Source organism: Corylus avellana, chromosome ca6 (genome assembly GCF_901000735.1).
Source record: "Corylus avellana chromosome ca6, CavTom2PMs-1.0".
Lineage (NCBI taxonomy): Eukaryota > Viridiplantae > Streptophyta > Magnoliopsida > Fagales > Betulaceae > Corylus > Corylus avellana.
In genome coordinates this window covers 4,226,517-4,251,231 of record NC_081546.1, presented here as the reverse complement: position 1 = coordinate 4,251,231, position 24,715 = coordinate 4,226,517, and the positions used below count along the sequence as shown (strand labels likewise).

Below are 24,715 nucleotides of genomic sequence, written 5' to 3'. Positions count from 1 at the left end.
TGATCTCAAACGATCGATTATTGTATCATTTGTTAAGAAGTAGAAGGCTAGCTACTGACAATGCTTTGAAAATCACATTCTAGCTACTTCGTAACTTCGACATCTTGGAAGTGTACGTTGAGCAGATATCACGACATAACCTGACCGGCACGGACACCAGCATTAATGCTATCAATCCCAGATAAAGATTCTATGCTAGGGTAAGTGGCAGGTCTAGTCCAAATTGATGATTTAGAATAAGTGCAGACCCATTTTGAAATTAAAAAAAAAAAAAAAAAGTGCTATGTTTTCTTCTTCTTCCAAAGGACCACTACCCAAGTTGGCCTGAGGTGATTTCCTACCCCTAGACCGGCCAAAGGGTGGCCAGCCACCTCTTTGGGAAATGGGGCAACTCCAGTCTTCTTCTTTTTTCTTTGTAAAATTTTATTTTATTTTATTTTATTTTTTTTTATGGGAAAAAATTAATGTAAATTCAGTCATTGTGATTTACCTGATTTGCAATTAACTCATTGTAGTATCAAAATGAATTCAAAGGTCTCTAAGGTATGCCAAAAAAATAATTTAGTCCCTATAGTCAAATTACATTCACTAACTTAACAGATTCTAATAACGTAAAACATTAGAGTCAATAAAATTGTGATACTTGTCCTATTTAAGTCAATATCATACTAACGAAATTTGTTAAATTAGTAAATGAAATTTGATTGTAAAGACTAAATTATATTTTTGGCATACATCATGGATTGACTTAGAATTTTCAATCTATGGACAAAAGTGGGATGGCTTGAATTTTCAATCTATGGATTGAAAATCTCTCTCTGTGTCTCTCTCTCTCATCGGTTGGAATTTAGACAAAACAAACTACAGACAACGATAATCCCATCTCCAAGTTCATGATTCACTCTTTAATAATGGAAAGTGAATGCAAATTAAAGTATAGGCACAACCAAGGCTTGGTAGACTAAACACTAGTGTATTTCTTTTCAATATCTTTCCTTGTCAAAGAAATTTGTCTCAAAATAATTATTCAATTCACTATATTTAAAACATGCGAGTAAGAAGGAAAAATTAGCTTACTTTAGTAAATACAAAAATAACTTTGCATAAGCTTAAGAAAGAAAAGAGATATATGAAAAAAAAAAAAAAAAAAAGGAAGAAAAAAAAAGGGGGGGGAAAAAACATTAGCCAGTGCTACCAGATAAATCTCCAGAAAGAGCACTTCCATATGAAGCAGATCCTGTTTGTGAAGTGGCACCCCTAGCTTTTGAAACAGTACTTACTCGAGCTTTCTGGATCTGTCGTATCCTGAAAGCATCTCTTGGTAGTGGCTGGCTTTGGACGGTGGCAGTTTCATCATCTTCTTGCCCTATAAATGTTCACAAGGCAGCATTAGTAAAATGTTTTCCATATTTAGGCACTCAACTCAATTATGTTCACATTTTTCTTATACTCATCAGATTGCTTTTAACCCATCAGATATCTGTGAATAGATATCTTCAAATATTATTATTTTTTTTTTGATAAGTAGATATCTTCAAATATTATTCACAAGCATCACATTGATCTCCCACCCATTCTGAATCACATGTCCTTTGAAGATGTTTCAGTAGTAGTATTTGCAAGAATCAAAATTTAATCTCTAAAACATGCAACAAATGCTTTTCAAAAGGGTCGTCACTCAGACACGTAAGATGTTCTTAAATGAGTATAATAAGATCAGCACGTACTGTCTAGATCTTTCCTTTTCCCAGATTGTCTGTCCCTGGTTGGTTTGAAAGATGAAGCACTCGGGATGGGATGGGCCTTGCTTGAACCAGAGAGGTCACTTGTACTAGGAGCAGGACCTCCTGACAGTTGCATTGGGTAAGTCCCTGATTTGCCAGTCTGCCCTGCTGGTATATCACTCTGCAAGCAAATTGATAATACAACATCCACATCTGGTGTTGGACCTGAAATTCCCAAAGAAAGCAAACCTCATTCAGCAGCAGTGCAAGTGATTAGTAGCCATGAATCGATTATACACCTTCATTGCCATCAGTTAAATCCAATAACTCAACAAAAACAATAAGAAGCTTGAAAGATCCAGATAAACTCAATAAGTATTAAAAAAAAAAAAGACACTAGACTTTTTACACTGCTTCCCAAGAACTGCAAAGCAAGCATTAATTATAACATGTTACCGCTTACAACCATGAATCTAGACTACTTCTTTACCCATTCAATATAAAGATTCATTAGCAGTGGTTCCTCTTATTGGCTGAAACATGCAATTGAGATTGGTATTATTACATAAATGAGGAATGGAAGTTAAGAAGATTACCCTCAACAGCAGGCAAGCTTGCTAAAAATGCTACCAATGCAGGTGGTGTTGCTTTCAGTAATTCATCAAACGCATTGGTTGTTCCATCACCCACTATTGCAACAGTTGGATTTGATATGTTGCTAAATGCAGCAGAAACTCCAGATGCTGTAGCACTTGGAAGAATTTCCATCCCTACAGTCAAATAAGTCAAGCCATTAAGTAGTAAATCTACATACTGCAATAATATGAAATATACACAGTAAAAGCATGATCATGCTGAAAACGTAATTTTCAATTCACACAATGCATTCCTTGCAAGTGATTAAATGGCTAAGTCAAATCTTTTTCTCCATTTCCATTTTATTTTGAAAAAAAAAAAAAAAAAACACACACAAATCTGAGGTGCTGAGAACACCTTGAAAATATCATTTACCTTCTCTAAAAGCGCTTTCAAGGACTAATTTTTTATCAATGAATAAAAATACTAATTTTGTAAGTACTTTATTACCATTTACCTTCTCTCTCTCACAAATAATTCTGCCTTGCATCTTGAAATGTTTTCTTTGATTAGGTCAAAGGCGTGCACTTGTGCTTTGCACTTTGCACCTAGGCCCCATGAGGCTTTTATACTCAATTGTACCCAAAGCGCTTAAAAACAGTGTTATTGATTAAATTTAAGCCATTTAATACTGATGTATTTCTATAACATAAAATAAAACAGTAATGAAATCCATTAGAATATGATAGGTTTAAACTTCGGAGTCAAAAATCATGCTAGTATATTTATATATGAAAATATCCTAGTTCAATCCATATTTGACCTCTACATACTTAATAGTTTCTCAGTTATGTAACACGGTTTCAAGCAAACTTATCAGGACAAAATATTGTATGACTCACTGGCACTTTGTTATCATACAGTAGTGTTCCATTGCCGAATGATAGTAGGGTAAACTGCTAATAAATAAGTTGATAGAAGTAAAAAATAACTGAATAATCAGGGAAAAGATTTGCATACCAGATTTTTGCCTTGGGTCATAAATCATCATCTTAGAAGTATCAGGATAAACAACCTTTGCAGACACGGTTGAATTGCTTATCAAGCCTGTAGAAACCTTATCTGCACGAAGGGTGCAGTGAACCAAGGTGATAACCAAAGAGTATCAATAAATCGGTCATAAGAATAAAAATGATAACAGTACATAAACACGATAACAGCACCTGTAGAGCCAGGGCCATTAGGCAGAGCCAACTTCTCCTCTTTCTTGTTGATATTTTTAACAAACCACTGAAAAAGTGAAACCAGAAGGTGGAATTGGAATCAATATACACAACTTTTTTTTTTGTAAGTAGAATCAATACACAAACATATATAAATTAAAAAATACATGCAGTAACTCTACACAGTTTTAAATTTTTTTTTTTTTTTTTTTTTTGCGCCTTAATGGCGAATGTATCACCCTCAAGATTAAATACGTTACTATCGCATGAACAATAATTGCAGCTTTAACATAACGTCATCAGACACTGAAGAGGCTATCTAACTATTTATAGGCAATATCTTCGAGTAGCAGAGTGACTACTGATTTCAGCGCACACTTTGTTTCTGGTTACTGTAATGCTGGTACTTAATAGTCCAATTGTCATACAGCACGAACAACAGTACTTACAGTATAAATGGCCTTCTAGCCTACTGTTACTTCTCTCCAACTTCAACTTCAACTTCAAAGGGGAGGTCTAGAGTTCCATTCAGTGTGGGTAGAGTCATACGGGATTAATAGAATCAACAGTTCTTCTATCATTTGTTAAATTAAAATATATATATATATATATATATATATATATATATATATAAAGTTCGTTTGGTAAAACTTTTTAGATGGTATTTTTTACTTTTTGGTTGTGATGTGACATAAAGATAAAGTAGTTTTAAGTGTTTTATGTGTTGAGTTGTTTGTTAATGCTTTTGCTTTCTTGTTAAAAAGTAAAAAGCTGTCCTAAAAGATATCGCCAAATGAGCCCCACGAGCCCCAAGGCACTTACAGCAGCCCATAGATACTGTATGCATGCAGGTGACAAAATAATATTATAACTGTGGTTGCAAGTTGCAACTTGTGCTACATAAACAAGCACAAGCATCTGGTCTGGTGCAAGGTTGCCCAGGTGTCACATATGTTATCCCTAGCTCTATGGAACAAAGACACAGCTGAAGGGTGAATTGTTCAGTGATTCTTCCTTTCAGCCCAAGAAAACAGAAAGAGACAATGGTAAATTGGTAGCTCTAAATTGAGTGCTTCACCATCTTTTTTTTTTCCTCAACATATATACACATATCCATCCCCAGGGCACCTCACTTTCAAATATACTACATTAAATAAAGTGCAAAGTGGGAGATCTTTTTTTTTTTGGGAGGGGGGGGGCGCAGACCATGTAGTCTTTAATAGTCTTTAAAATCTTGTACTCTTATCAATCTAATATAGCTTTCACTTTATCAAGTTCAGAATAAATAATAAACACGATATCTGAAGATGATAGGATCAATTGATAATAAAAGATATTATTATTGCGATTAATCATATGAACAACAAAATATTCAAACTGAATGTACCTCTTGCCGTGCCAAATGATCCAAATCCTTAGAAGAGCAAGGCCAAAGATCCATAAAACTATAACGTGATACAACATCTTGCAATGATCCCTCTAATGCTGATACTCCCTCTTCCCCTGTTCTAGAAAGAGCTTCTTTTCTTCTCTGTTCAACCTATGTGAGGTTTAACAAGTCCCCAAAATTTTTTAGTCAATTAGATTCTCAGGTGTTCAACAAGCTAAGCAATATATCTAAAGAGTTACTCAAACATTGACATGGGCACTCTAGTGCCTTCAACCGTTAGAAGTTTACAAAGCATTAAAATCACATAAAAATAATCAATCCTTGAACATTATTTAGAGACGTATGCACACACACACACACACCAAAAAAAAAAAAAACTCAAGTATAAAAACAATTATTTCTGTGGCGTATGATAACTTTGTAGTGGTTAGGGCACTATCACACAATCTCGCCTATTGAGCATGTACGCCAGAGTGAAAGAAACTACGACACATAATGCAAACAACACAAATGAGAAGCCAAGGTTTTCAAAATAAAAAATCACGTTAAATTAAAATAAAAAAGCTTCTAAAGAAATATCATCACTTACAATCACTGGCAAAGAAAAATGCTTTTTGTTGCTTTTTGGTTATAAATCAAAACTATTCTATATACTTTCTATATAGAGAATATATATTTTCACGTTTGTGGCTGTATGATATGATTACTAGAAATACTTTTAACAATATTATCCTGCAATGATGCTGTCAAATCTGATTTCTGCAATATGTGTAATGATTTCTGCAATATGTTATAAAATGAAACTCTATGAAGTCAACGTTCCAACAGAATATTCTGCCCAGAAGAATATACTTTATTCTAGGTAATCAGGAAAGTAACAAAACCAAAACACATGAATATCCATGCCAATTAGACAGCACTGCACAGCACAGAATTTGAGACTAGAAACTGTTCCCATTCCTCTACTTAAGCAACAGAAAACTGAAAAGAAGTGAGTGCCTGCAAATTAAGAAATGGTATAGCATCTTCCACATCTAACAATGTATAACTAACCCACGAAGAAACATGTTCTTTAATAATTTCTACAGATTATAGAGCAAAGCAACTTGACATGGTTTGTTATGTTAAAAAGAAAAGGCTACATATAAGTTGAGAAACTCTCAATTCAGATGAATTGAAAGAGTATAATGCATAGAAAAAGGAGAAAGAATATTCATATTCATGAAAATGTAATTGAAAGCAAATTACCTACCTTCAACATGCTAGCCAGATCTCCATAAGTTTGCTCAAAATGGGTGAACCGTTTCCAGACCTGCAAATGAAGTTAAATCAGAACCACATAAAATCTCCCAACAAAGCAATAACAACATTAGATATGAACAAGACGATACCCTTTTTTCCTAAGCAAATCAGGGGAAAGGGAATGAGGAAGATTACAACAAATAAAAACACATAAAAAGGGATGAGCAGCCTAACAATAATCCTCAATACAACCAGAACAGTGCTGGATTTTTAAATGCATGAAGAACTAAAAGGCTCACGTCATAAGCCGTACCTCTTAAGAGGCTCTTAGAGGAAAATAATAAACTAGCTTTGTTAAATGATAAATCACCAGAAACCGAAATAAAATAACATACGTATGAACATGTGTGTGTGTGTGTGTGTGTGTTGGGTTCTACCTCAACAGATTCTTCTGGTGGCAGTGAACTCAATGCCCGCTCAAATAAGGCACGGATATTTCTATCATCATTCAAGCGCGTCAAAAAGTCTGCATATCTGTGAGATTAAGGACAATAATAAATTATATTTAGAAGCTAATTACCAATAAGACAAGATGATGCAAGTGCCGTAATGTCTCCCACATGTACATCATCAAAGCACAGTAAGATGCATAATTTCTGATTTAGATAGATGAACTCACTCAAGAATGTATACAGGTTCATGCATAAACCGTTTCAATCCCACTTCAAAAACTTTATGTGCAACCTGCATGATGTGGAAAATAGGATGAGTTGCAGGTTTATTTTATTAGAATATAAATTAAATGATTAAATTCATCACTTTCTATAAGCTTAAGCTTTTGGGATGAGTGGTGATGTAACATGGTATTAGAGTAGAGGTCCTGAGTTTGAACTTTGTCTCTGTTAGTCACCTCACATTTCAATTAAATATTCCAAATGTCGGCCCTCACCTATTAAGGGAGAGTTTAAGCCCATACATGAGGAAGAGTGTTATAATATAAATTAAATGATTAAATTCATTCATTTTTATAAGCTTTAAGCTTTTGAAATGAGTGGTGATTTAACATGTTTGTAATCAAACATAGTATAGCAAACCATAAAAAGTAGTAAATCAACATTAATTAATTGCTGAATTGTCCATGCTTGGAGAATGCTTAGATAGGCAATAAATATAGGTGCAACCCAATAAACGAAGAAAGGGAGGTGGGGCAAAGGGCAGAGGATCTTTTTCACCGCCATATTACAGCAAGAAGACAACTTCAATTATGATAATATAAATTACAAGTTCTGATGATCAGTAAGTAGAAAAGTTTCATTTTTTCAATTATATAATTAATATTAATAATGACAAATAAGGCAGTAGTTTTGTAGAATACATAAGCCCACAACCAATATGGATACCATTATAGGCAGAGTCCTGAGCTAAACATGAAAATTTAACGGAAAAGAAATAAGGAAGACCTCTCGATCCTTGTCAAGACAAAAGGCCATCATTGCATAAGCCACATAAACATGGTACGTGCAGTTTGGGGATTTTCGAGCATCTAAAAAGTGATTGCGAGCTGCTTCAACACCCTCAGTCCTTCTTAGAAAGCGAATAAACTGCAGCACGAAAAACAAAAGTGACATCTGAGAAATTTTATGGACAGGCTGTGAATTGCATGCTATCAAATTTCCAATTTCAGCCAAACAAAAATCTGGGGGGGGAAAAGCCAAAATCGAAGATGTCTATGACATTAATACTTTATGCCAAGCAACTAAGAATTGAAGAGGAAAAAAATTAATGCAGCAAGGCCAGTTCAAATGAAATTCTTTATCATGTCTTTTTAGTTCTAGACTTTTGGAGTCCCATTAGAACCTTGATTGTCCAACTATTTTCCCCCTAGATTTTCTAACTTGTTTTACTTCTAAAGTTGTCATAGATCCTTCCTTTTCAAAAGCATCTTCCTATCCCTCCTTTGGGGTTGTCTTTCTTTCATCATAATTTCTTTTTCTTTTTTTCCTAGGCTCTTTCATCATAATTTCAATTTCTATACATGTATGCCAAAAGGCTTGGCTTTGGACTGACCCTGATGTGCAGGCCTAGGCTCTGAACCTTAAAGAGTTCGTACTTGGAAGTTTTCACTTCTCTTGTAGCAGCATGCAGACTCACTGCATGATTTCAGAATTAAAGATGATGAGGCTTGCAAAGATTTCTTTTCAGTCTTAACCTCCTTCATTGAGACACACAAGACAGTCATGTCCATCTCTCATGACCACTGTCAACCATACTACGTACTCTGAAGAAAAGGTCAACCAAACAATTCAAAGTTACTTACTTGTATATGCGAAAGTGTTGTTGCGTTAACACCATCCCCTAACAGGCTCTCATATATTTTCTTTGCAGACTGCAACAAAGCAGAAGTAAAGTTCAAAGACCAAGAACCAAGGAATAGAGCATGTGGAAAAGATGGCAGACTCTCTGTACCTGAATTTCTCCACGAGATTCCTCCACCTCCGCATATGCATACCTTAGCATTTCTGAGTCTGATCATAAATAGTAAGGAAGAAAAGCAAATGAAAAATAATATTTTAACAAGGGGTAAAAGAAAGCATGAAATACTGAGGCCATGCCCAATAGAAAGTATAGGCAAAAAAATGCTCTAATACCGAAATTTACATCAAAATAATAGAAACCTATATGCTACGAGTCAAGCGATATACAGCATAATAAGCAGAGAAGTAAGCACTAAAGAGTAACTATAAACCTTAGTGAAAAGACACAAGAACAAGAAGCAAATTACCAGGAAGAGCCTTCAAAGCTCGCTGAAATACTTTGACTGCAGCATCTACCGAACCACTTTTTGCATGCCATGTAGCATAGTCATACCATATATCAGGATAATGGTACATATACATCAGACACTGAATACCAGCACAATGCAATGAGCATATAACAATACTGAAACTAAAGCCAAAGTGTATCTGAAACTGGGAAGACACTTGGATTTGTGGCAAGAATAAGATTGTAAACAACACATCTGAATATGATCAAACCAAAACCAGTCATTTTAAAGGAAACAACTAAGAATTTCCTTTTGGATCTCGTGAAAATCAAGAGAAAGTAATGTAATCAGACACTATCAGCCTTATGAATGGTCCAACCATAGATTACATCTCATTGATGGCTCTCATAGATCTAGGACGATTTTGAAAGTTTGACTTGGCAAGCAGCTAGCATCTTTGGGAAGCAAGCAGATAAATAGGTTTTAGAATATTTTTTATCTGGTGAGGTGATATACTAGTTACAATTGTATTACTTTTTTTGTCCTTTTGAGTCATAGTTGGGTTTTTATGTGGTGAAAGTTTGACTTGGATCTTTGTACTGTTTCTTCACAATTTCTATGTCATTACGAACTCTTCCTGATCAGAAAGAAAATAAGGATCCTCAGGTACGTCAGAACATAAAGAAAAATTGTGAAATTGCTTATGGAATTAGGTACTATCATAGACATTTTTTACAATTTTCTTTTCCATTTACTTTTCTAAAATCCAACAACAAGGTATAGTAATCTATACATGCATTTTTTTATGTATAAATACAAACTCTCTCTCTCTCTCTCTTCCCCACAAACTTGTTAATATCCTCTCCAATGATAAAAATACCAACAACAAAAAACTAACAATTTTAAAAATATATATATTAAAAAATACTTAAAATTAAAATAAAAATAAAAACTAAAAATTAATAAATAAAAAACCGAGGTTTCTAGGTGTGGCTTAGCCACCCCAAGACCATGGCCACAGAATCCCCACCCCCACCAAAATGGACAAACCCAGATTCATAATCCTAGCCTCAAAAGCCGAATCCATAGCCAAAGACTCCAACCTCACAGTCCTCCAGCTCCTCCACACACTAGTCCCCTCCGCCTGCCCATCTCCCCCCACCACGTCGGTGTCGTGGGGCTCGGCTACTCCGACTGTGTCTTCCTCGGCGTCAACCTCAAGCTCCCCAGCCTCTCCATCCACCATTCAGTCCACACTCAGCAGTTTCTCCTCACCAATCTCTCCTTCAATGCCGAGCCCCACCTCCACTATCTCACTGTCTTCTCCACCCCTTGCAGCCACTGCCGCCAATTTCTCTGGGAGGTCTGTGATGCCCACAACATTAATCTCTGGACCCAACTCAAACTCCAACCAATTTACACCCTTGTCCAACTTTCTTTCCCACCCATTTGGACCCCATGGTCTTGGGGTGGTTCGGCCACTCCCCTGGAACCTCCTTTTTCTTATTCTTTTTTTTTAAAAAAAAAAAAATCGAATGACGGATCACACCTTATCAGATATCTCATTGATTCATTGTCTTGGGATAAAAATTTTAATGTAAATGAAAGCTTTTAAATTGAGAAGAAAACTAAAGTTACAAAGATCCAGAGCATCGAAAAATTACTCTCAGTAATTATAGCAACTGGGGATGAACAAAAGGTTACAATTGACTCAGGCGTGCAACAAATAAAATAGGTATGTTTACAAGCCTAAAGAAGTTCTGGCAATCTAGGAAAATTCAGAAGATTTGAACATGCAAGGTAGGTAGATTTCCCACAAATAAAAACTAAAAAGAATTCAATACTTAGATTATAGAGGAGACACTTTATACCAAACTATATTTTTCCACTACCTGTTCATATGTGAATGTAATTCGCTTGTTGGAGGATGCACTGTCTATCCTTTGTGGGTTTCCTCTGAAATGCAACATGTAATTAGATCAATTACAAATTTTTGTTCAGTGTAGTTTGGTAGCATTAAAAACCTTGCCGCATATGGGAACTTTGTCACATTATTTCCAATATATAAAACTTCTATGAGCTTTGGCTCAACTGGAACTTCCACCCCAATATAATGGGCTGGAGGGTGAGGTTGTGGGTTCAAAACCTGTTGAATGCATGTGTAACTTGCAACAACAAAAAATATAAAAACCTTTTGTGCATAAATTTCTTTTATTTGCAAATTTGAACCCTCCTCACCAGTTAAACCAAAGGGCAAGTGAAATAGATCTTCCAATATACAATATAGAGAAGTATACGTGAATATCTCCAAAAATAATAGTATGAAATTGCATCTGAGGCAAATATAAATGCATGCTGCCAAAACAAAAGGACACCATGGCCCCACTTCTTACGTCTCGAAAGCTAACAACCGTTTCCATGCCATCCATTGCATTTCTTCCTGTAAGAACTCAACGAATTAGAATTCCATAACAAATATGACTGAAAACATAAGATGTTACAAGGAAAAACTTTTAATCTGCAAATGAGATGCAGATCTTATAATGCCTTCAATTCCATTCACACCCAACAGTGTGCTATTTATTCCCATAACCTTTTTTCTTTTTTTTTTTCCTATTCCCATAACCAATTTATGCAGGCAAGTCGGCCTCTACTTTTTTTTTTTTGATAAGTAAAGATATATTATCAAGGCGCAAAGGGGCGCAACCCTAGTACACAGGGAGTATACAAGAGAGCGACTAAGAGGAAGAAAAAGAAGAAGAGAACATAAAAAGGAAATCAGGGAAGCTTATCACTAAGGGCGCTAGCCATCCAGCGGTCCAAGTGAAAAGGGTATACAAGAAAAAGTGTAGAAGATCCTCAATATTTCTAGACGAATCCTCGAAACATCTAGCATTTCTCTCGATCCAGATGCACCACATAAGGCACAGAGGAACCATCTTCCACACAACAGCGCTACTGGACTTGCCACCCGCCCACCAGGAAGCATACAAACCCCTGACGCTCCCAGGCATCACCCAACACAAACCAAACCGAGAGAAAACAGCGTTCCACAAGGTACTCGCAACCCCACAGTGAAGAAAGAGATGGTCAACTGACTCCCCATCCGATTCGCACATGCAACAACGGTTAATCACAATAATACCTCTCTTCCGAACATTGTCCAGGGTTAGAATCTTCCCAAGCGCGGCCGTCCACGCAAAAAAAGCCACTCTCGAAGGAGCCTTGGTACGCCAAATGCTCTTCCAAGGGAAAGGGGAATGATCTTTGGAAGCAAGGATTCTAAAGTAAGATCTGACCTCAAATTTTCCTTTTCTTGAATCGTTCCACCACATCCTATCCTCCCCTACCCCTCGCATCAAGTACGAGTACAAGAGAGAATAAAAAGAGGCCAAGACCTCCACTTCCCAATCATGAACCCTGCGAATAAAGGAAATATTCCATTGCACAGAGCCATTTAAACACTCCCTATTATCCGCAATAGACGCATCCTTATTGGTGGCAATATTGAAAAGTCCAGGAAAAGCATCCTTGAGAGACCTGTCACCACACCAGATATCCTCCCAAAACCTGATATTGGACCCAGACCCAGGAACCAATCTAATCTGGCAATGAAACGACCTCCACCCCTTGCTAATGTTCTTCCATAACCCCACCCCGTGCGAACCACTAGGCTCCCTGGATCGCCAACCACCCCAAACCTCGCCGTACTTTGCCACTAGAATCTTCCTCCACCAAGCCTCTTTCTCATGAGCAAATCTCCACAACCATTTTCCCAACAACGCCTTGTTCATCAGACGCAAATTCCGGATCCCTAAGCCTCCCTCTGAGATCGGAGAACATACCTTGTTCCAACTAATTAGATGGAACTTAAACTCATCATTAATCCCACCCCATAAGAAATCCCGTTGAATTTTCTCCATACGTTTCGCCACAGATGCAGGGATAGGAAATAGAGACAAAAAATAGGTGGGAAGATTGGATAAAGTGCTCTTGATGAGAGTAACCCTCCCCCCTTTAGACAGATATAGCCGTTTCCATGGGGCCAGCCTTCTAGCATACTTCTCCAACATGTCCTCCCAACTGGCCTTAACCATAAACGGGGCCCCCAACGGGAGACCCAAATACCTCAAAGGCATAGAAGCTGAGCCGCAACCAAGAATGCCTGCCAAAGTGCCTGTATTGTTCATACTACCAACAGGGACCAACACAGATTTAGCCAGATTCACCTTTAACCCTGAAACAGCTTCAAAACAAACGAGTAATGCACCAATGTTTCTAACTTGATTAGGGTCTGCTCCACAAAAAACCAAAGTGTCATCTGCAAAAAGAAGGTGAGAAACAATAACCCGATCCGACTCTCTTCTTCCCACAGAAAAACCCGAGATGAGACCCCTGCTTATCGAGGCATTGATCATCCTGCTAAACGCCTCCATGACTAGAACAAACAAGAAAGGAGAAAGAGGGTCTCCTTGCCTCACGCCCCGTGAGCTATCAAAGAAACCGGAAGAGGATCCATTGATCAAAATCGAGAAGCGCACAGTCGAAATGCAATGTTCAACCCACGAACACCATTTCTCTCCAAAACCGCATCTTCTTAAAACATAAAGAAGAAACTTCCAATTCATATGATCATAAGCCTTTTCCATATCCAACTTGCACACCAAGCCAGGTTCCCCTGATCTGATTCGGCTGTCCAAGCATTCATTGGCAATAAGAACTGAGTCCAAAATTTGCCTACCTTTAACAAAGGCATTCTGCGGCTTAGAGATAACCCTATCCATCACTTCCTTCAATCTGTTGGCTAAGACCTTTGCAACAATCTTGTATGTCCCTCCCACAAGACTAATCGGACGAAAATCCCTAATATCGGAAGCTCCATTGGTCTTCGGAATAAGGGAGATAAACGTAGCATTGAGGCTTTTTTCAAATTTACCTCGCTCATGGAACTCTGCAAAAACCGCCATAATGTCCTCCTTAATCACTCCCCAGCAATCCTGGAAAAACGCCATAGAAAAGCCATCCGGGCCCGGCGCCTTGTCCCTAACCATACCTTTCACCACCTCCCACACCTCCCTTTCCTCAAAAGGAGCTTCCAACCTAGAGGCCTCTCCAACATTCAACATATCAAAATCAAGATCATCTAGCCTCGGTCTCCAGCTGAGACTCTCAGAGAAAAGGGACTCATAAAAGTTGGTAATGTGATTGCTAATGACCCCTTGATCTGAAGTAGTGGAGCCCCCCACAAACAGAGACTCAATAGCATTATGTCTTCTGTTTGCATTAGCAATCTGGTGGAAAAATTTCGAACATTTATCTCCCTCTTTCAACCAACGAATTCTAGATTTTTGCCTCCAACTAATCTCCTCCTGTAAAAGAAGAGCCTCCAAATCTCTGGCTAACAACCTCTTCCTCTCATTTTCATCCGCCGATAACCCTCTCTCTTCCTCCACCCTATCAAGAGCCTTTATATCTTCCATGCACGCCTTAATGCGCCCTCCCACATTGCCAAATTCCTGGTCATTCCAACACTTAATGTCCCCCTTAAGAGCTTGCAACTTCTTAGCCAGAATAAAACTCGGAGTGCCATGGAAAATGTAAGACTCCCACCAGCTCCTTACTTTGTCCACAAAACCCTCCACTTTAAGCCACATATTCTCAAACTTGAAGGGTCTCTTACCTCCCAAGAAGCAACTACAATCAAGAATAATGGGTGCGTGATCCGAACATACCCGAAGCAATCTCTTTTGACGCATACTTGGGTAACGAGCTTCCCATTCCGGAGAGACTAGGAAGCGATCTAGCCTTGACCAGGAGTGGTTATTGGACCAAGTAGATACCCCCCCGTCTAACGGGAAATCCATAAGACCTTGCTCTGAAATGAAATCTGCAAAATCTCTCATTGCGGATCGAGAATATACCCCCCCCGACCTTTCACTAGGAAACAGAGTAGCATTGAAATCCCCACCTATACACCAAGGCAAATCCCACCAACTCATAAGACCCACCAACTCCTCCCAAAGGAGACACCTGATGTTGTCTCTGTTGGGACCATAAACCCCCGCAAAGGCCCACATGAACCCGTCATCAACGTTTCTGAAAGAGCATGCCGCCACAAATCTGCCCAAAGCAACCTCAACCTTCGTAACTACTCTTCTATCCCACATCACCAAGATGCCGCCCGAAGCCCCTCTAGAAGGAACATGACACCACTCTACATAAGGACACCCCCACAAACTCCTCACAAAATTGTTGGTGACGAAATCCACCTTCGTTTCTTGAAAACACACTATGTCCACCTTCCAATTTCTAAGAAGATTTCTGACCCTCATCCTTTTATCCCTTACATTCAAACCCCTCACATTCCAAGAAAGGATCTTCGGCTTCATTAAAAAGTCCGAACAGCCCTCCCCTTTTTACTATCCCTCAAAGAGCTTCCACTGTGCACCTCATAATTAACAGAGGAGAGAAGGTTGTTGAGCTCTCTCTTACCTTTTTTTCCCGTATGTGCTTCCATGGCCTTTCCCGCATCTCCCACATCTCCCACCTCCTCATCAATGAACTCATTATCAGCCATTATACACCCAAAAGTCTCAGCCAATTTCCCAGCTTCTCCATCACAAGAGACACCCACGAGCTTGCTAAAATGAGTAACAAACTCCACTGTAAGAGGCTCCTGATCTTCAACTGACACCAAGGCTAAGGAATCAGGAGCAAACGACTCACCCTGCGAACTACAATCCTTAACTCCTGACCTGACTTCACCCAAAGAGCATAAACTCTCATCACAGACACTGACCATAGCCCCCTGCCTCCTCAAAAGATCATCCGAACCTGGCAAATCCCACTTCTCCAGACCCGGTGGGATCTCCCCCTGCCAATCTAACTGCAACTGTCCAGCACTAAGCCCCTCCCCCATGTTGCCCATCTTGACACTCATCAAATGGCCTGAGCCTCCTCCCTCCCCCTTGTCGAAATTCCCCCCTGCCTTCAGAACTTCTGGCTGCCCCATCATCACTGACTTCTTCATTATCGCAGAAGCACCGGCAGCAGACCCAGAGAATGTCGATAGGATGGAACAGGTCGGAAACTCCCTATGGGCATCTGCCGGAAGAATCGCCAGCTCCTTACCCACTATCGCACGAGCACCGGCAGCAGACCCAGAGGGTGTCGACAGGACAGAACAGATATCCTTTCGAACACCTGCCGGAAAAGTCACCGGCTCCTTGCCCGATATCGCGCGATCACCGGCAGCAGGCCCATATGGAAACGACAGGACAGAACTGGTCGGAAACTCACTTCGAACTCCTACCGGAAGAATCGCCGGCTCCTTACCCAGAATACCCGGGGCTGGGTCGCACACCCGCGTCGACGCCGAGACTTGAGCAACAAGGCCGGTCGTCGAGGTGAGCACCGTAGCGTTACCGGCGTCCATGGCGCTATCCATTGCTGCAATCTTCTTCCTCGACCCCTCCACTAACGGCAGGACCTTCAACGGCGCCTCTGCCGGCGGCACAGAAAGGATCGGCACCCCTGGTACCTTCATCGGCGCCTCTGCCGGCGACACAGAAAGGACCGGCGCCCCTGGAACCTTCATCGGCGCCTCTGCCGGCGACACAGAAAGGACCGGCGCCCCTGATACCTTCATCGGCGCCTCTGCCGGCGACACAGAAAGGACCGGCACCCCTAAACTCGTGAAATTCGAGAAAGGACGAAGTCCTTTGTTGGGCTCAAACGCACCCAACTCCCCCTCCTTACCCGCAACCTTCCTTCTATAATAGCTCAAAGCCTTATTGGGTCCAGCTCCCACAACAACGGCCTTCTCCTTCATCTGGCCAGTCGGAGGATTGGGTTGGGCCTTGGCCTGAATTATAGTCTGACCACTCGACTGGACTTGGGCCACCTGGGTTTTAGGCCCAGATAATCCAAACCCACAACTACAAGAGCAGCGTGCGTCACAACCTTCGAGACAAATCCTGATATCCTCCTGAATCTTCAACAGTGATCTCTTCAGCTTTTCCTTCTCCCCTGCACACACGCAACCCTGCCCAGACGATCCTGAAGTATGGTCTTCGCAGATTTGCTCCTCGTAACTTGCAGGTTTCTTCTGCTGTACCCCACAGCTAGTACGACTGTTCACCTTGTACCATGTCGCCGGACCCATCGCCGGAACAGCCTCCTGAACTTCATGACCAGCTTTAACATGGCAGTCAGCATGCAAGGATTTCCCAAACGAATTACTGGTCCCAGCTCCTAACAGCCATTTAGGAACTCTTGCAATCGGCTCAACAAAGGACCCAAACGGCTCCTCTACCTGTTTCGATGACGAGAGCAATACCTCTGAGAAGCTTCTTCTTTGTTTCCCTGTCGCTGCCCTCCTTGCGTCCCCAACAAAAGGTTGAACAAAATCAATGGCAATGCACAGTTCCGACTGAAACTGATCCCAACCCTTCCTATGCCTGCCCTCTGGCACCATGACTCTTCCTCTCCTATCTCTACCATCATACTCCTCTAAAACCAGAAAACTCCCATGCCTATTGAAGCATTTCTGGGCTATGGTACGTGGGAAACTACGACTAGATTCATCCCTAAAGACCCTTGAATCCTCCACCATCTTCAGCTCATTGAAGATGTTCGCTAGCCAAACCGCATCTCTCCATTCCAGCCGTATCCAATGCGTCTTACCCCTGCATCGCTCTTGTAGCTTCAGCACCGTATCTCCATCCTTTACCATCATCATAAATTCCTTAGACTCCACCGTCCAGGCCCTTGACAACCCCATTGGAACTCAGAACTCTCAAGCAATCACTTTAACAACACAGAATTGGCATACAAAGCTTATATTTGCAAGTCATGGACCAGTCTACCTAGTTTTGTCGTGTTAGAGAATTATGCTTAAGTTCCAAGGCAAGGTAAAGAATCTACAATGTTCTAGCAGATTGTAGAATCAGGTGCAGTGCAACAGGGACTTACCTAACTACTTAAAAGCATATAGGAATCTTGCCATAGAATATCGAGGCCAATCCTCGCAGCATTTTTTCTTAGACAACCAACTTGCATTAAAAATTCAGCCAAAATTACTTATCAAAAAAGAAATCAGCCAAAATCGAGCACCAGGAAGCTAAGTGGAAGAAAAGAAATGTTTGGTCACAAGTTGCTTGCTTATTTTCAAAATATATGGCCATACACGCACCTTTATTGCTTGTTTAAATAACACGTACCAACTACCACTACAACCACCTGTGGGTCAATAATTACAAAGTGCCGCACAAGAAGCAGAAACTTGCCTTGTAAGAGCCCGATGGTGGTACGGCAAGCATATTCCAATCAATTTCATCAACATATTTCTTCCGCTCTCTGTAGACAGCCCTGGCACTGTTGTATTTCGGTTGATACTCTGATAACAGTCCTTTTGCCTGCATAAAACCATACCATTATATGCCACTTTCTATAAATATATTCCTCTAAATTGAACAATATGCATGCAAAACATATACATTTATATACATCTACATTTAAGAGCAACCAGTACAGATTACAATTACAATCCAGAACCAAAAATTTACCAGTTGACGGCTAACAGAATTTTCAAAGTTCTCATAGTCCTTCCAAAGTTGTTCAATGTGATGAGTAGGATTAAGAATAGCTTTTTGGTATACTTTCCTAACAGCAGTCATCCTTTGTGACTCTTCCTGAGTGTTTTGAGCCTGCATGATCATCTCACATTTAAAATGGAAAATGAAAACAACAAGAAGTGAATGGTATTACTGCTTTATGCCATTCAACCCATGGTGCAATCATAACATATAGAAAAGAAAAAGGGAGAATTCAACAAACCGGCAACGACTTTAAGAAGGTGATGTATTCCATCCAGACAGGCCCAGATGCTATGTCTGCTCCTGTATGCACGTGCATCGAATATATGCACAATCAGATCACTCCAAGTCAGTGATTTAGTTTAGAGTAGATCAATCAATCTTAAATATGTACACCTACTTGAACAAGAAGTAATCCTTTTTTTTTTTTCTTTTTTGCGATTAGATGAGAAGTAACCAGTATGGTTGATTCACTTTATAAATCACTCGCTACCTTCTGCAGATTGGATATTCCACCTGCATGTAGCTCGTCAATCCCTCTCCCCTCCCCCTAGCAGGTCTTTCATGATTACAATTATAACTATGTAAACGCATAAGAGAGAGATAGAAACATCATTCTACTCCATCTTCTAGTGTAAAGGTTTCTTATTTGTCTTTTGATGGCTTTTTCCCTTTAAAAAACAACCTATTGTGACTCAACATTTGTCCTGTATCCTTTTGGAAAAGAATACATCACCTCATCTCAGTCTCAGTGTTTTGGATCCTGACTGAACTATTTCCTAAGTGATGGTTAGTGATTTGTTGATCATTTCATACCCTTCCATAATTTTCTCTAACTATATACAGAAGCCTTTTATACACAAAATTTTGCACATTAAGTCCAGCTTGATAGACATCATGCACCCCAACAATCTCATGAACTATGCAATTTGACTATCAAAACATTGATTGAATCCCTTTTCCCCCATGTTTATTTGAACAATTTTGCACAGCTTAAGTTCTAAAAAATCCCTAAATGTTGAATCCAGAGAATTCACTGACCAATATCCCTAGGTTAACTCTGCAACATGAGTGAGAAGCATAATTGCTCTCATGGATTCATTGGATAGCAACAGAACACTTGGCCTAAAGTCTACACCTGGCCTAAAGTATATTCTCATGTATTAGCAACAGAACACGCCATTTATAATCTTAAACAGAGCTTTTTCCTTGATGTAATGCAATTCTAAAACTTAACACAACACTTATATTTTTTATAAGTAATCGAGATGTCATTAAAAGCATAAACGCGCTCAATGTACACAGCCAGTATAAAAGAGAAGCCACCTAACACAACACCTATCTAAAGCTTACCAATGATATGCAATCTAAACAAGTATAACAGAGTAATCAGCTCTGATTTATAAAATAAAAAATCATCACTAGAAGACAATCATTCTCCTCAAAAAAAACAACCATCATATTCACACTCCGCAAAAGCATGCAAGCTTCCCAACATTGATTTTAAAATTTTAAAACGCTTAGTTTAGCTAGAGAAAACTTTAACACCATTGGTAAAAGAACAAAAAGTGTTGTAATTTTAAGAAAATAAATAAAATCTTCGAACGGAATGCTATCACAACATCCTGAGGGCTTAAGAGAGAACACACCAACATAGCTGAGCATAAAATCAAAAGCTTTTCTAGTCTCTTCTTGACCCTCTACCCCCTTCTTCTCATTGACCTTTCTGATGAAACGAATGTAGCACCGCCTACAAAACCGAAAAGTAATAAAAGGAAATCCTTCAAACTGGAACCAGGAGAAGAAAAAAAAGGGGAGGGGGCGGGGGGGAGGGGCAGAGACAGAGGGACAAAAAAAATTTATTTTTTGCATTAATAAGGAACAAATAAAAATTTATCGTAATAAGAACAAAGATAAACCATATATAACAGGTCACAAGCTTTAATCAAAAGAATAATGAAGCACATCAAATCACTATCTTATTAAAAACAGAACGACTAAGAGAATTCTTTTTGGATTAAACAGATGATATAAGATTATGAGCCTCTAAAACTCAACCAGTCAAATAATATTCTTCTCATATAAACAAGAAAATCAATTGAATCTTTATGCTTGAATAAATTCATGTTGTATATTGGTAAAAAAAACGATTCATTCATTTGAAGATGCTGTCTTCGCAAGGTTGTAAAGGCATTTACAGGATAGGGTCAGTCTGCAAACTATTCTTACTTTCAGACAGCATCAATTCATGTCACCAATACAAAACATATGATATTTGACTATAGTAATTATCTTTGTCATGCCTGAAGACGCAGATATGGGCAAAACATGAAATGATGTTCTTTTAAAAGGTATGGATTAAATCATTGCTTGACTTATTTCAGGCTTAGTCCTGTATTTTACACATATATCTTTTTGATGCATGATAACTCACATAAATCTTGATCCATTAATCCTCTTAATAGCTCTCAACATAAAACTCAAAGTCAGGAATCATGATTGATAAAGGAAACCTGAAGTAGAATTGATTTGTGGAAGTAAGATCAAAGCAGAACTAAGTATAGATTCAAATGATTATCAATTTCTAACATATATATGTAGGGGGAAAAGTGGTGCATTATAGTTTCCTTCTTGCGAAATTATAACAATTAAAATTAGAAATCAGTTGATGACTCTTCAATGACAGGAAAAGTATAAACAAAAACATAGCGATATGGCATGTCAGCAGCAGATAGGAGTTCCCAACTTGCGGAAGAAATTGATAAAGAGAGCATCAATCACTCAAGTCTATGAAATTTGAGGCTTCCAACAGACAATTTCTGAAAGAAAAAAAAAAAAAAAGCATAATAATATTCATATAAGATTCATAATTAACCAATACAGAGCTGAAAATCATAATCCACCTTGCTATAATACATACAGAAAAATTCAAACCAATTTAATATCAAGCGAGTACAATTCATCAACCAATGCCATTTGAATGTAATATAGGTGACATACCAGAGAGGTATTTGAAGACAGTTTAATAAACAACGGCTAAATATCTGTTTGGTAGCATCATCATTACTAACAGCCATGTGTGCCTCAACATACTGCTTCCAATATTTTGCCTGGAGAACAAGGGGAGTAACTTCAGCAACCATACCACCACACTTCCCTAACTAGTAATAAAGATCCTTTTCCAATGGAAGACAACCAAAATTAACACACGTAAAATTAGTGATCAGGTTGCAGGCCTTGGTGCACAAGATTCAACAAATTATAGATCTGACATTTAATTGCAAAATACAGCATGGCATATCTACCACTAGATGTGCTCTTCATGATAAGAGCTCAATAGCCTACATGATAATCGTGCGGTAATGTCATCTATAAGTACAGGTTTACAATGACTTGGGATAAAGTAGCCATACCTACACAAAGAAATATTTACAACTTATCCTCTCCAAAAACAATACCAGCACTTTTAACCATGTTGATCCTGGGACTGAAGTGGCTCTAAGTTGAGAGTGAGACTCAATTTTATCCTGCCTCAAATAATGGCATCATAAACGCTAAATATGACGACCAAAAAGTCCAAATAATATCCTCCAGACTATGGGATGCTAAGAATCGGAAAGGCACCAAGATAATAATTCATCTATTTCCATAGAAGTATGAAGAGCAACATTTCCCACAGCCTACATGATAGGTTGTTTAAATTGCACTACTAATAATAAACCTATTAGGCATTCCTCTTTTTGGCAAACTGATCATGCCAAGTAGGCTTATTATCAAGAAATAGAGATATTCCAAGTGTAACACTCCGGTCCCATATTGGGAAGATGAGTAACCCACATAAAGTGGGTGGTTTATGAAGACACTCATTGATGTTAAGTCCCGCATTATTTACTTATTAGGTAAAACTAGGCTTTATAAGTGATCTTAAGAAAGTTTCAAATTGACTAGTTCTTTTGGGGTGATAGCACAGATGTAATTAACGAGTTTTCCTATATCGTTACAAATGATATTAGAGCCACCTAGTAATGTCATGTGGTATTGTTAGCACCACATGACATAACCTAACCTTAACGAGGACATTAGGGGTTTAAGGGAGGGAGCTTGTAATAACCTAGTCCCATATTGCGAAAATGAGTAACCTACATAGAGTGGGTGATTTATAAAGATATTCATGGATGTTAAGTCACACATTGCTTACTTACTATGTGAAATTGAGCTTTATAAGTAATTTTAGGGAAGTTTCAAATTGACTAGTCATTTTGGAGTAACAGCAGATATAGCTAATGCTTTTTCCTAGGTCGTTACACCAAGCATTCTCTACCCCAGAGTTATGTGGATCAGACTATATAAATGAGCTCACCACGACCCTCGTATACCACACGAGAACTACTACTTTTAACTGAAACACATATGAATGACTATCACCTCGTACTCAGTAACTCAGACATTTTGGCTATCAGGCATAGCATTTGGGAAACTAAATGAGATCTTCAATTGAGAATCAGGATATTTCGATCAAAGTAGATTGTTAGAATATATATATACTAACAGAGATAATTTCTTTCCAGCAAAATCATAGCTGAAATACTACGAAGATATCAAAACAAGACAGAAAAATGATGCCATACACCATATATGCAGTAACATAACCAAGTGAAACTCCCCAGAACATACAAAGTTAATTTGGACTAAACTAATTAATTAACGACAAATCCGAGACAATTATAGGTAAGCTCTAAAGAGAAAGACAAACAAACATAATATAGGATTGAAGTGAGACAATTATACAGACATAAAGGCTGTTAGGTGAACTCACAGCTGTTGGAAACAGTGCCAGAAGTTGCTCGTATACCGGCACAGCCTCCGTAATAGGCAAACGCTAAAGAGAGAGACAAAAACGCATACAAATTTGTAAATTCAATAGCCCGCATCAAACAACAAAAGGGAAATTAGTATTCAATAAAGTAACCAAATTAGTGGTATCAGTATGACACCTGCGCCTCGTTGGCTAGAATGTCTGCGGCTTCAACGTTGTATTTATCTTCCGCGGCTTTATCGTCACCCATTGTTTTATCCTAAAAATACCAGACACGGAGAGGAAGAATTCAAAATTGAAGAAACAACGAAAGGTCACCGTCTTCTCGTTTATAAAGCCCCTTCTTATGACGGCGCGTAAGATGAAAACGCGTCAGAGGAGGACGTGTTCACGTTTGCCTTCCGACAGCGACCGATGCCGATGGATGTGTGGATTAAACATCTGCTGATTACTCCGTCAGTTTGTTATGAGCGGGCTTCTACCGTTGAGGCTCGTACCGACAAGCTTAGGAAAGAGTTGTCGTTTAATCGGAAGTCTAAAGAAATTTTCAGCAACTCACTCTAAAAGAATGGAAAAAGGAATTAAAACTCTTATATTTAGGTGACAGTAGCTTTTACATTTATTTATTTAATGATAATTTTTAAAATTATATCACTTTTGAGATAAAAATGAAAAAAAAAAAAAAAAAGTCATATTTTTAATATTATCTTTAATATTTTATCAAATATAAATAAATTTTCAAATCATTATACATAACTTATGGATAAATACTAATTTAATACTTCTATCACCATTTCGTTAATCAAACTATCAGACTGTCATAGGGTAGTTTCGACCACCTCTGTGGCCTGTCTAAGGCTCCGTTTACTTCGACGTAAAATGGTTTCCAGAAAATGATTTCTGTATTTTACGGTGTTTACTTCGACGTAAAATAGTGGTAAATGGAAAATATTTTCCTTTTGACCGAAAATTCTTCTTTAATTTTCGGAAAATGGTTTACGGTTTTCAAAACCGTAACCATTTTCCGACTATGAGCATCTCATTCTTAAATTGATGGACATTGCCAAGACCCACCCAGAACCTCGCCGGGACTTGACCGGGACCTGCTCGAGACTTGCCTAGGACTCACTCGGGACCAAACCGGGACCCCCCGGGACTTGATAGGGACCCGCCCTGGACCTGCTCGAGACTTGACTGGGACCCGCCTGGGACCTGCCCGGGACCTAACCGGGACCCGCCCGGGATATGACCGAACCCTCCCGGGACCCACCAAGGACCTGCTCGGGACTTGACCGAAACCCACTAGGGACCTGCCTGGGACTTGACCGGGACCTGCCCGGGACTTGACCAGGACCCGCCCGGGACTTGACCGGGACTCGCTCGG

General features: G+C 39.0%; 1 protein-coding gene across 1 annotated transcript; it reads right to left on the bottom strand.

Annotated features, from left to right (window-relative positions):
• Nucleotides 1–977: 977 nt before the first annotated feature.
• Nucleotides 978–24,125, bottom strand: LOC132184008 (cleavage stimulation factor subunit 77). The gene is made up of 23 exons (XM_059597486.1): nt 24,114–24,125; nt 23,510–23,590; nt 23,332–23,394; nt 21,516–21,625; nt 20,165–20,265; nt 18,757–18,818; nt 18,486–18,626; nt 18,207–18,335; nt 11,313–11,359; nt 10,812–10,875; nt 8,938–9,058; nt 8,622–8,680; nt 8,473–8,541; nt 7,616–7,756; nt 6,835–6,899; nt 6,593–6,689; nt 6,166–6,225; nt 4,911–5,063; nt 3,524–3,590; nt 3,321–3,422; nt 2,321–2,494; nt 1,728–1,949; nt 978–1,366 (listed from the first exon to the last, which is right to left on the bottom strand). The coding sequence occupies exons 1-23, from the start codon at nt 24,123–24,125 to the stop codon at nt 1,182–1,184; spliced, it is 2,325 nt and encodes a 774-aa protein (XP_059453469.1). The 3' UTR covers nt 978–1,181.
• Between the last annotated feature and the right edge of the window lie 590 nt (nt 24,126–24,715).